This window comes from Schistocerca piceifrons, chromosome 7, assembly GCF_021461385.2.
Source record: "Schistocerca piceifrons isolate TAMUIC-IGC-003096 chromosome 7, iqSchPice1.1, whole genome shotgun sequence".
NCBI lineage: Eukaryota > Metazoa > Arthropoda > Insecta > Orthoptera > Acrididae > Schistocerca > Schistocerca piceifrons.
The window spans coordinates 58,695,532-58,707,927 of record NC_060144.1 but is presented as its reverse complement, the minus strand read 5'-3'; the positions used below and the strand labels follow the sequence as shown (position 1 = coordinate 58,707,927).

Below are 12,396 nucleotides of genomic sequence, written 5' to 3'. Positions count from 1 at the left end.
TCTACCTTGTCTTTAGAACTCTAGCTAATATTTATGTTGTATATTACGGGGCAGCAGCCTAATTAGGCAGTTACAGGAAAGGAAACAATGTAATTTTGATGAAGAACTGTCATCGCATTTCCAAATTGCTGTTTGATTACTGGAGCAGAATGTAATTTTTTAGACCAAACTGAAAAACATAGGTAATCTTTTGTGCGGATAAAATGTCCCATACGTATTCAGATTTACTAGAGATCTTAGTTGCTCGGTTTACTGAGGCAAAGCAGGTTAAAAAGTACTTGAAACACATGGAAAATAAATAGGACAACATCTGCAATTTGCATGTGCAAAACAAATTTTGAAATATTTGACATTGAGAATACTTCTTTTAACTGTGGTGTGTTTTTTTATTTTTTATTTATTTATTAATTTTTTTTTACAGTGCCTAAATCAAATCATGCCACAAAAAATGCTGATTCCAGTGGAAATATCAATTATAATTCAGCCTTGTACCACAACACACAACCAAATAAATTCACTCCAAAGAAGACAGTTACTTCAAACAAACAAAGCACAGGACAGTTTCACAGTAATTTGAAGAATGATGGCATTACTGGAGAATTTGATGGGGTTGGCTTCCCACACTCAAATGAAATGTTAAAAGTATGTATTTGTTTTCACACTTTTTATATATAAAAACAAAGATGAGGTGACTTACCGAACAAAAGCGCTGGCAGGTCGATAGACACACAAACAAACACAAACATACACACAAAATTCAAGCTTTCGCAACAAACTGTTGCCTCATCAGGAAAGAGGGAAGGAGAGGGGAAGACGAAAGGAAGTGGGTTTTAAGGGAGAGGGTAAGGAGTCATTCCAATCCCGGGAGCGGAAAGACTTACCTTAGGGGGAAAAAAGGACAGGTATACACTCGCACACACGCACATATCCATCCACACATACAGACACAAGCAGACATATTTAAAGACAAAGAGTTTGGGCAGAGATGTCAGTCGAGATAGAAGTGTTGAGATAGAAGTGTTGAGGCAAAGAAGTTGTTGAAAGACAGGTGAGGTATGAGTGGCGGCAACTTGAAATTAGCGGAGATTGAGGCCTGGCGGATGACGAGAAGAGAGGATATACTGAAGGGCAAGTTCCCATCTCCGGAGTTCGGATAGGTTGCCCTTCAGTATATCCTCTCTTCTCGTCATCCGCCAGGCCTCAATCTCCGCTAATTTCAAGTTGCCGCCACTCATACCTCACCTGTCTTTCAACAACTTCTTTGCCTCAACACTTCTATCTCGACTGACATCTCTGCCCAAACTCTTTGTCTTTAAATATGTCTGCTTGTGTCTGTATGTGTGGATGGATATGTGCGTGTGTGCGAGTGTATACCTGTCCTTTTTTCCCCCTAAGGTAAGTCTTTCCGCTCCCGGGATTGGAATGACTCCTTACCCTCTCCCTTAAAACCCACTTCCTTTCGTCTTCCCCTCTCCTTCCCTCTTTCCTGATGAGGCAACAGTTTGTTGCGAAAGCTTGAATTTTGTGTGTATGTTTGTGTTTGTTTGTGTGTCTATCGACCTGCCAGCGCTTTTGTTCGGTAAGTCACCTCATCTTTGTTTTTATATATAATTTTTCCCACGTGGAATGTTTCCTTCCATTATATTGTTTTCACACTTTTTGTTTGACATGGTTGTTTTGTGCTCATCAGAAGTTTACTGATTGCATTTCTTCTTTCTGTCTAGACAGTGTTATGCAAAACTTTCCAAACTAACCATCTTGAGTGGTCATGGATGTGGAGAAACATTTGTGTGTGTGTGTGTGTGTGTGTGTGTGTGTGTGTGTGTGTGTGTGTGTTTTGTCTAATTCGGAGAAAGGCCAATTTGGTTGAAAGCTTACTTGTTATCCAGTCATTTTGTTGTGCTGTCTGCGACTCACCATCTCGGCTATATGCTGGGTAGCAATCTACTCTTTTTATATTATTGCCACTATTCCATCTTGGATTTTCAATTGTTTTTTTTTAGATATCATCTTTATATGTGAATCTTGAAAATAATTAGTTGAAGAAACACCTCCATATTTTGATTGCTGTGTATTGATGTGAATATGACTGTAAATGCATTGTAATTGATCTTTTATGTTGAGAAAAAGTTTACAACTTCTTTTAAGGGTTAAGATCTGGCAATTGGATTGGATTTGAAAAATTTAAAAATATTATTATTTTTTTCAGTTTTAATAGTGTGGCTGTGTAGAGTTTGTTTTTCTCCAATTATGATACTTTTCAATATCTCCCAAAACTTATGTTTCATCCTAAATTAAAGTTTTTCCAATGACTGTAAATTGTAGAATTTTATGTTGTGCTTGTAGACAAAAATTAATATTAAACTTAAAATATTTTAGTAGGTTAAAACTACCTGCTAAATGCCACATTATTTCTTGGAGGTGGACCTTTGTTCTTTTTCAGTTATGCTATCAGAGCTTCCATCTTCCATTATGTCTCTAGTACCTTAAAATTTTGAATTTGACCCTGCTCAGGAGACTTGGATGATCTGAGCATTGCTGTCAAAAGGCAGAGGTTTGGATTTGTTTTTAAACCACCAAACAGTTTAAATATTTTATAAAGTTTCATTACACTGTGAATGCTGTTATACAGCAAAATTTTTATTTTTACCCTTGAATCATGACAAGCTTTCCTTGTCATTTGTGAATTAGTTAATGTTGCCATCCATGATGAAAACAGTCTACAGAAATTATACCACTTGTATTCATCTTTCACAGGTTTTCCGTCAGACATTCGGTCTGCACAAATTTCGTCCAAACCAGCTGCAAGCAATTAATGCATCTCTGCTGGGTCATGACTGTTTTGTCCTGATGCCAACCGGTGGAGGGAAGTCTCTCTGCTATCAGTTACCAGCACTTATTGATCCAGGAGTCACAATAATTATATCACCTCTTCGATCACTTATTATTGATCAAGTGCAGAAACTTAACTCTCTTGATGTAAGTTGATTTAAAATCTTGATATAAAACTTAAAACATACTTTCATTGTAATACTGTAATATTATTTATCCAAAATATGCGTGCAAACAGTATTAAGCCATATATTTACTGTCGAATAAATGTTACCAGTTCAGCTAATATTGAAGTAATTGTTGTTTTAAGAAATTTTAATAGATCTATGTATACTTTTTCTCACTGTTTCTTTTCCCACAGATTCCAGCTGGGCATCTCTCTGGAGATATTAATCCAAATGAAATGAACTCTATATATTTGGAATTATTAAAGAGGGAACCAGGTATGTGAAAAAATATTGAAAAAGAAAATGGATAAAGATAATTACTCACCAAATTGTTGGAAAAAAAAAAAAAAACCACACACACACACAGTACATCATCACTTGTGACCCAACTGTCTCTCACTGAGAACTGTCTGTTATTGCATTAACGCTGAATAATATTCCTCCAGATCTTTCCTCACTTCCACTGATGAAAGTGACTTCTAGTAGTGAAAATTAGTATTGATATTAATTTTTATGTCCGCAGCTTGCGGTTGCGTTCTTGCTTCCCGAGTATGGGATCTCAGGTTCGATTCCCAGCAGGATCAGGTAGTTTCACCTGCCTCGAAATGACTGGGTGTTTGTGTTGTCCTCATCATTTTATCATCATTCATGAAATTGGCGAGATTGGGCTGAGCAAAGGTTTGGAATTTGTATGGGAGCTGATAACCGCGCAGTTGAACGCCCCACAGACCAAACATCAGCATCATCATTTTAATTTTTGTTAGTGCTTCCTGTTGCTGTTGTGTAGAAGTATAATTTTTTCCTAGCCTTCTTTGACTATAATTTAATTTTATGCTGTGTATGTATGTATGCTGTTGCAGTCATTTCAGTTACAAAAGATAGTGCATTATTGTTAATTTTAACAATCATCTTCATTTTTATCATACCATCATTGTCAGCCATTTGATAACAACAGCTGGAGAAATACCTGCCTAGATTGTTTTGCCATGCATCACTGTGTTCTGTGATATGTGTCCATGCTGCTTCTGCATGTTTCTAATCTTATCTGCCCACCTCCCATTACATCACTATCTCTGTCTTATCTTATTTTTCAGAATCCAGCAAAATACTACCATTAGTTCACATAGCAATATGTCTTTCCAACCATTATTTCTTTGTTCTTACAATTACATCTATATCCTACTCTCCAGTTTGTTTTCTTGTTTGTTCCCAACCTACATCTCTCTGGTGCTTTCTGACTAACCCTCAGTTTTGAATAGTTTCCACATTAAAAGGCCAAGTATCATTTTAATAAGTCGTAATCAGTAATATACACTGACAGTAAGCAGTCCATGTATGATACATTGGGGATTTACTTTTGGTGACTCTATTTACCAAACTTCACTTATCATATCCCATGTAACTTGCAGGACAAGCACTCCTACTAGGAAGGATAGTGTAGAGACATGGCTTAGCCACAGCCTGAGGGACAGTTTCCAGATTGAATCTTGCACTCTGCAGGGGAGCATGCACTGATATGAAACTTCCTGACAGATGAAAACTGGGTACCAGACTAGGACTCAAACCCAGGACTTTTGCATTTTGTGGGCAAGTGCTCTATCAGCTGAACTACCCTGGCATGATTCACAATCATACCCACAGCTTTACTTCTGCCTGGACCTCAACTACCTTCCAAACTTCACAGAAGTTGTGGGACTAGTACTGCTGGAAGAAAGGGTTGTGCAGAGACATGGCTGAGCTTCAGCCTGGGGAACTGCTTCCAGAATGAAATTTCACTCTGCGATGGTGTGTATGTTGACATGAAACTTTCTGGCAGATTAAAACTGTGTCCTAGAAAGTGATTCGAACTAAGTACCGTTGCCTTTCTCAGGAAAAAGTGCTCTACCAACTGAGTTACCCAAGCATGACTCACGACACGTCTTCACAGCTTTTCTTCCTCCAGCACATCATCTCTTTTGTGACATTTGGAAAGTAGGAGATGAGGTACTGGTGGAAGTAAAGCTGTGAGGATGGGCTCTTGAGTGGTGCTCGGGTAGCTACTTGTGAAAGTTAAATGTCCAGGGTTCAAGTCCCAGGTGGCACACAGGTGTGATCTGCCAGGAATTTACATTTAAGTGCACAGTCTGCTGCAGAGTGAAATATTCATTCTGAAAATAATTATGCGTAAGTGTGCTAAATTTAACCAGTAAATTAGAAATAAAACAATTATTGTAAAACGACTGGTGCTACCACAGTTATATTAAATAGCTCCTGTTTATCATGTATTCATAACTTATACACTTGGTATTACTACAGTTATGCGAACAGAGGTCTGTTTACGGTACACTGCTATGTGTCGTGCAACTTTCCAATGAACAATACTACCTGGAATGCTGCTAAGAGAAATTTTCAATCCTTGAATTAAAACAAAATACATAATTCGCAGAACAGCTATCTCATGAGTTATTTTAAATTTTCTTTTTAAGTGACAGGGAGTCTCAGTTTCTGCTTTATATTATGTAGGAGCTTGTTGAATATCTTTGCATCCGAATAGATAACTCCACTGTGAATTCTGGACAAGGAGGTGAGCTCTTCTTGAAAATTATGAGTTAAACCTGATTTATATTGTCAGCTGCAATAATAATAATAATAATAATAATAATAATAATAATAATAAAGGAATAAATGTATTGGGGTGACCATAATAAGTCTAAAACCTTTAGAGGGACATCTGCAAATTGTGCAGTTATCTACTTCACTCAATATCCTCACTCCTCATTGCTCACTTCACCTGAGTACAAGCACTTTACTTGTGTTAGGTGCATTGCCTCATAAGGTAATTGTACAAGATAATAGAGAGTGAAGATATGCCAATTAAGTCAGCTCCCTTGTATTTAGACCAACACTATAAGAGTTACTTTTATGAGCAAAATATGCTGTGCTGATCTTCTCGATACATCGTCTCTCTGGTTCACTGTTAATTTGTACTATTTATCTACCGTATTTACTCGAATCTAAGCCGCACCTTTTTTCCAGTTTTTGTAATCCAAAAAACCGCCTGCAGCTTAGAATCGAGTGCAAAGTAAGCGGAAGTTCTGAAAAATGTTGGTAGGTGCCGCCACAACTAACTTCTGCCGTCGAATATATGTAGCGCTACACAGGCTTGCTTTGCAGGCACAAAAATAAATACTGGTGCCAAAACCTCTGGCCAGCCCCTTTCAACTGCTCACACTACTCTATGTATTACACTTGAGCTTATTTATCACCTCATGCAGTTCTACTGCCTCGTATGCAATGTCCGAGCGCCTGTCAGCACAAAAAAAAAAAAGTGGAAGACGAGCTTTTTTCTCCGCCACCAAGTTTCGACCACTACATTTTCATACATTATCCAATGAAACAACGAAGTAAATACAAATTCCGTATTGTTCATCTTCGAATGTAGCAGCATTTCAATGTACTACGAAAATCTGACTGGCAAGACTGTTTGGGATGTTTGTCAATATGGCCAACTCTACGTTCTGAATTTTTTCCTACCTGTGAGAAGAGATGGTTGCTAATAGGAACTTTTATGCATAGCGAATCAAATGCAGTATTCTCTTCACCATAAGAATAATACGAATATAAACATTTTGCCATGCATTGTTTCGTGTTTGCTGCTATCTCATTTAAATCCTATCTGCCTAATAAACTACGAAACTAGAGTGAGACAACAGCAAACGCGGAAGAATACACATATCATGTCATGTTTGTATTCGTATCATTCTTATGCCTAATAGTGGTACAGTCAGAAATGAAGCACAGCAATTGACTTGATTTTTAAATCTAAGGTGACTCTAATTTCTGTGCAGAATGTAATGTACTAAAGAGGCGTCTGCAAAGATTTTCAAACGGAGAAAAATTTTCGCTAAACTCTCGTTCAGAACATCTTCTATCATACGCAATCTGTTATTTGGTTCTTGTTGATAATTATCGAAGAAAGCAGCAGTGTAAGTAACAACAAATAACAGCCTCTTGCCATTGTTTTGCTAATGAGACGATTCCTCTATTTTGTTTTTTAATTGTAAGCGGCGGTAGCGTGCACAAAAGCAAGCCATGCCGCGAGCGGCGACAGGTCGTAAACACACATTATCAGAAGGCGGAAAACAATGCATCACACATTACAGTAATGCATTTTCAGCTTAGAGTGACGTAAACACATATAACAAAGAGAACGGCACTTATCAGATCAAAGAAAAATAAGCAATCAATTCAAACCAGACGAAGCATGTGAAAAAGGAAGGGTACCCGTATAAATACGGACGGAGCGCCTGACGCATAGCAATGGCTATCTGGTAAAGCTTAACTGCTAAGCCTACGACTCGAACCAAACTAATGTAGCTGTATCGTCATTCATTCGACCTAAATTGTGTCTCATATTACAATGGACCTACTTTGTTTCGATTTGGAGGTGCGGCCTAAAACTTTTCTCTCCCTTTGAATTTTGAGTCTCAAATTTCAGGTGTGGCTAAGATTCGGGAAAATTTTTTTTCCTTGATTTCGAGTCTCATTTTTCAGGTGCGGCTTAGATTCGAGTGCGGCTTAGATTCGAGTAAATACGGTAACCCCTCCATACTTCCCTCCATCACTAAACTGATGATCCTTCTATGCCTTCGGAGTGTCATATCAACCAGTCACTTCCCATAGTCACATTGTGCCACAAATTTCTCACCAGTTGGGTTCTGTACCACATTGCTAGTTATTTACTCTACCTATCTAATCTTAAGCATCCTTTGGTGGTGTCACATTTTAAAAGCTTGTATTCTCTTCTTGTCTGAACTGTTTTCACTAGTGCATAAGGCTACACTCCAGACAAATGACTGCAGAAAAGACTCTTAACATTTAAATTTATATATCTGATATAATTAAATTTTTGTAGAGACATTTGAGTCTCAACCTTATCTAAGATAGTGGTAGAAGTTGAAGAAATGAATTAAAATTTGTGCCATGGCCAGGACTTGAACCCGGTTCCCCTTGCTTACTAGGTAGGTGTGCTAGCCATTACACCACTGTAGCATAAAATTGTGACTAGAATGAAATTTTCACTCTACAGTGGAGTGCGCGCTGAAATGAAACTTCCTGGCAGATTAAAACTGTGTGCCGGACAGAGACTCGAACTCGGGACCTTTGCCTTTCGTGGGCAAGTGCTCTACCAACTGAGCTACCCAAGCACGACTCACGCCCCATCCTCACAGCTTTAATTCCACCAGTACCTCGTCTCCTACCTTCCAAACTTGACAGAAGCTCTCCTGCGAACCTTGCAGAACAAGCACTCCTGGAAGAAAGGATATTATGGAGCCATGGCTTAGCCACAGCCTGGGGGATGTTTCTAGAGTGAAATTTACACTCTACAGCGGAGTGTGCGCTGATGTGCTATCAGCGCACACTCCACTGTAGAGTGAAAATTTCATTCTCGAAACATCCCACAGGCTGCGGTTAAGACATGTCTCCATAATATCCTTTCTTTCAGGAGTGCTACTTCTGCAAGGTTCGCAGGAGAGCTTCTGTCAAGTTTGGAAGGTAGGAGACGAGGTACTGGTGGAATTAAAGCTGTGAGGATGGGGCATGAGTCGTGCTTGGGTAGCTCAGTTGGTAGAGCACTTGCCTGCGAAAGGCAAAGGTCCCGAGTTCAAGTCTTGGTCTGACACACAGTTTTAATCTGCCTGGAAATTTCAGAAAACTGTGAATTGAAATTTGTTAGGGGGGGAGGGGGGGGGGCATTGAGCTAGAGCAGTCCTTGCAGCTGTCTTACCTATACTGCTACAGTGGTGTAATGGTTAGCACACCTGCCTAGTAAGCAAGGGATCCGGGTTAAAGTACGGGCTGTGGCATAAATTTTAATTCATTTCTTGAGCTTCTTTCATTATCGTATTTAAATTAATAGTCAATGTTAACAAATACCTTGCGGTTGCTAGTCTGCATTTTGCATCCTCACTTCTTCAGCCATCGTCAGTTATTTCAGTTATTTTTCTACACAAATGGCAAAACTCGTCTACTACTTTTAATGTCAGATTTCCTAATTTTAATTCCCTCAGCATCACATGATTTAATTCAACTACATTCTGTTCTTATTGTGTTACTTTTGTTGATGTTCATCTTATAACCTCTTTTCAAGATACTATCCATTCTGTTCAACTGCTCTTTTTAATCCTTCGCAGTCTCGGACATCCTTTGAAGACTTGGGCAAAATTACAAAGTCATTAGCAAACCTCAAAGTGTCTTATTTCTTCTCACTCAACTTGAATACACAGTGGAATAACATTGGACACAGCCTACAACCCTGTCTCATTCCCTTCTTCACTCATTCCGTGCTTCCCTCTGATGTCCATTGTTTTTTATAACTGCAGTCTAGTTTCTGTACAATTTGTAACTAACCTTTTGCTCCATGTATTTTATCCCTGGTACCTTTAGAATTTTGAAGAATCTATTCCAGTTGACACTGTGAAAAGCATTTTTCTAAATCTACAAATACTATAAATGTAGGTTATACACTCTCCAGTCTTTCTTCTAGGACCAGCTTATCCTCATTCCAAGTTCCATACATGTTATGTCATTAAGGATCTTCTCAAGGCAAAAAAAGAGGCTTATATTATAATTTGGCTTCTGTAGACATTAGAAATAATTTGTGATGTGCACGTCAGAAAATTCACAACATTGTGTGCTGGGACTTAGTGAACTTCACCCTGTGATATATTTACTCATACAAGATAACATGCAGAAAATGGTAAACATTCAAATGATCTGTAGTGTGTTTATTTTTAAGGAAAAGCTCTACTATGCTCAATTGTCCAATGTTTCAAGGCCACTAAAATGGCTGACGGTCCCGTAGTGAGCAACTTACATGCTGTCCCCCTTCCATCCCTGTACTGGCCAGTCTAAAATTGTCCATTTTTGGATGATCATTAGCTGTCTCAGCTTGTGTAATTACATTTGGGTATCTGCATTCTTTTTCATGGAGAGCTAATTTTTTTTCTTTAAAATCTTCTTGTGTCATCTTGTTTTGTTATTAAGCTCATTTGTTTAGTGCTCAACTGGTTTGTTAATCAATAATTTGACTATAATGCTTGGTAGCAACCTGTTGCTTTCTCTGTTAGGTACTTGAATATTCAGTATGGTTCTTATCTATATACTGTGTGGCACCTTCAGTGAGGTACCTTGTATCTATATTTTTATAATTATTTGTTGTAGTGTATATTCATTTTCTTACTATGTCTTGTACAATCCTGTTTGTACAGTGCACAGTTTTACTTTGCTCCTTACATGTGTTCTTCTTGTTTGTATTTCTGCTTGTAATGGTTGCTGAACCACATAACGAGGAATATTTCATAATAATATAATTTGCTGATGTGGTCGCATATGTCTCTACTTTGTTTTTTAGTTTGTACTTGGGAGTTTCTCCTTTAAATGTCTTACTGACTGCTTTTTTTTATCATTCTGCTCGTAGTTTCAATTTTGTACTCTCTTCTTCTTCTTATTTTTTTTAATTTTAAAATTTTTTTATAGCTTCTTTATGATACGGATTTCATTTGAAAGTGCATTTTTGAACAGAGGCAGTGTTACTGCTCTGTTGAATGTACTCCTACAAGCTGCCAATTTTTGTAATGTGGGATAACATGAGCGATTGTGAATGATTATTTCTGTTGTTATTGGTTTGCAAAATATATGGCTCTGAGCACTATGGGACTTAACTTCAGTGGTCATCAGTCCCCTAGAACTTAGAACTACTTAAACCTAACTAACCTAAGGACATCACACACATCCATGCCCGAGGCAGGAATCGAACCTGCGACCGTAACGGTTGCGCGGGTCCAGACTGTAGTGCCTAGAACCACTCGGCCACTCTGGTCAGCTATTGGTTTGCAGAATATGTTTAAGTTAGGCTTGCCATTTTTTATACTTTAGACAGATCCTGAACTTTTTTTTAAACTGTATCCTGCTACACATAGTGTCAAACAAACTGTAGAGCTAATTAAGTTTTTAAATACTGCCACAAAACATTATGATCATTGTATCCATGTATCTATAATAACAAATTATCTTATGAATCAATGGGTTCTATAGAGAATATAAAAGGTCTTCAAAATGCATTATAAAAGTCTCGCCAAAAAATCCTGACAGGCAGTTCCTCATGCCTAGATCATCATGTTCATGGTAAATATTTTTGTGGAGTTCCAAGCAATCTGTAAACTCTTTAATCTCGTTGATTGACATCTTTCTATACTGATACAAGTTACCTTTCATTATCTGTAGTGTGGATTTCAGAGGTATATGTGTATAAAGACCCACAGCGTTGTAGGAGGCTAAGCACATTCCTTATTTTTGTAAAAATATGTAGAAATTATATAGAAAAATGTAAGAAACAGTATCTACTATTGAGTAAATTTATAATCTTTTCACATCGTAAGACAGAGAAACACATACAATATGACTCCGCCTTTACGTCCCGGGAATTAACATTTTCCCGCCGTTTACGACATTTTTTATCTGTCCCATCAAATTTGCTATGCTCACTATGTTAATTTGCATCTGATTTTGCATCAACATATTTATCATTTTACCGCGATTTATGCATTATGGAAAAATGTTTGTGGAGAAAAAATGATGTTGGCATGATGTTGGCCGTCCAGTAGTGTTTACAAATATTACGTGGTTAAGTTTCTTGATACCAAGGCACTATACTCAGTGGATTTGAACCAGTAAATGTGTAAAAGTTGGAACAATTCATGCCGTATCCCTGCCATTGCCAAGCTCTACTTGGCATGGTAGCTGATAGGAGTAACTAGGTTTGTTCAAGCGAAGATATCATGACTAATCACAATCGTTTCCAAACTGTCACTACCGTGCAAATGCAGTTTCATGATTGTTGTGATAGACGTGACATCTTTATCGATCCATATTTAGCGTGTTTCGGTGTATGGACACTTGGAGTACTAGTTGACACCATCTTCACTTTGCGATGGTCGAATGTTTTTAGTTTAAACACAGCGCAGGTTACGTATTTTATTCATGCTGGACAAAACGTGTTTCGAGAATTTATTCTCCTTGTCATGTGCAGTATTTATGCATGTATTTTTTCTAATGTTACACAAACAGACAATGTGAGTGATAGTTTGTGTATGTGAGGGGGGTGGTTTCTACATAATTGATGGGGCACAGCACCTGGTAACCTCAAAAAGATGACTACAGTGCAAGAGACAAAGAATAATACACATTCAAACACCGCACAAAATATTTATGTACGTATTTGCACTTGACAATGAGAAAAATTTCTCGAAATGCGTCATGCTAAGCATGAAAAATATGTAACTAGTGCAGTATATCATTATTTAAATAATGAATGACAGTTGCTACCTTTCAAAAACATCATTTATAACATATGAAA

General features: G+C 37.8%; 1 protein-coding gene across 1 annotated transcript in view; it reads left to right on the top strand.

The window, feature by feature from the left end:
* Nucleotides 1-12,396, top strand: part of LOC124709129 (Bloom syndrome protein homolog) — a 189,955-nt gene that overhangs the window by 71,797 nt on the left and 105,762 nt on the right. Inside the window, exons 11-13 of the mRNA XM_047240790.1 lie at nucleotides 422-642; nucleotides 2,758-2,979; nucleotides 3,194-3,275. Coding sequence (XP_047096746.1) covers nucleotides 422-642; nucleotides 2,758-2,979; nucleotides 3,194-3,275 — 525 coding nt within the window. The remainder of the gene's footprint in view (nucleotides 1-421; nucleotides 643-2,757; nucleotides 2,980-3,193; nucleotides 3,276-12,396) is intronic.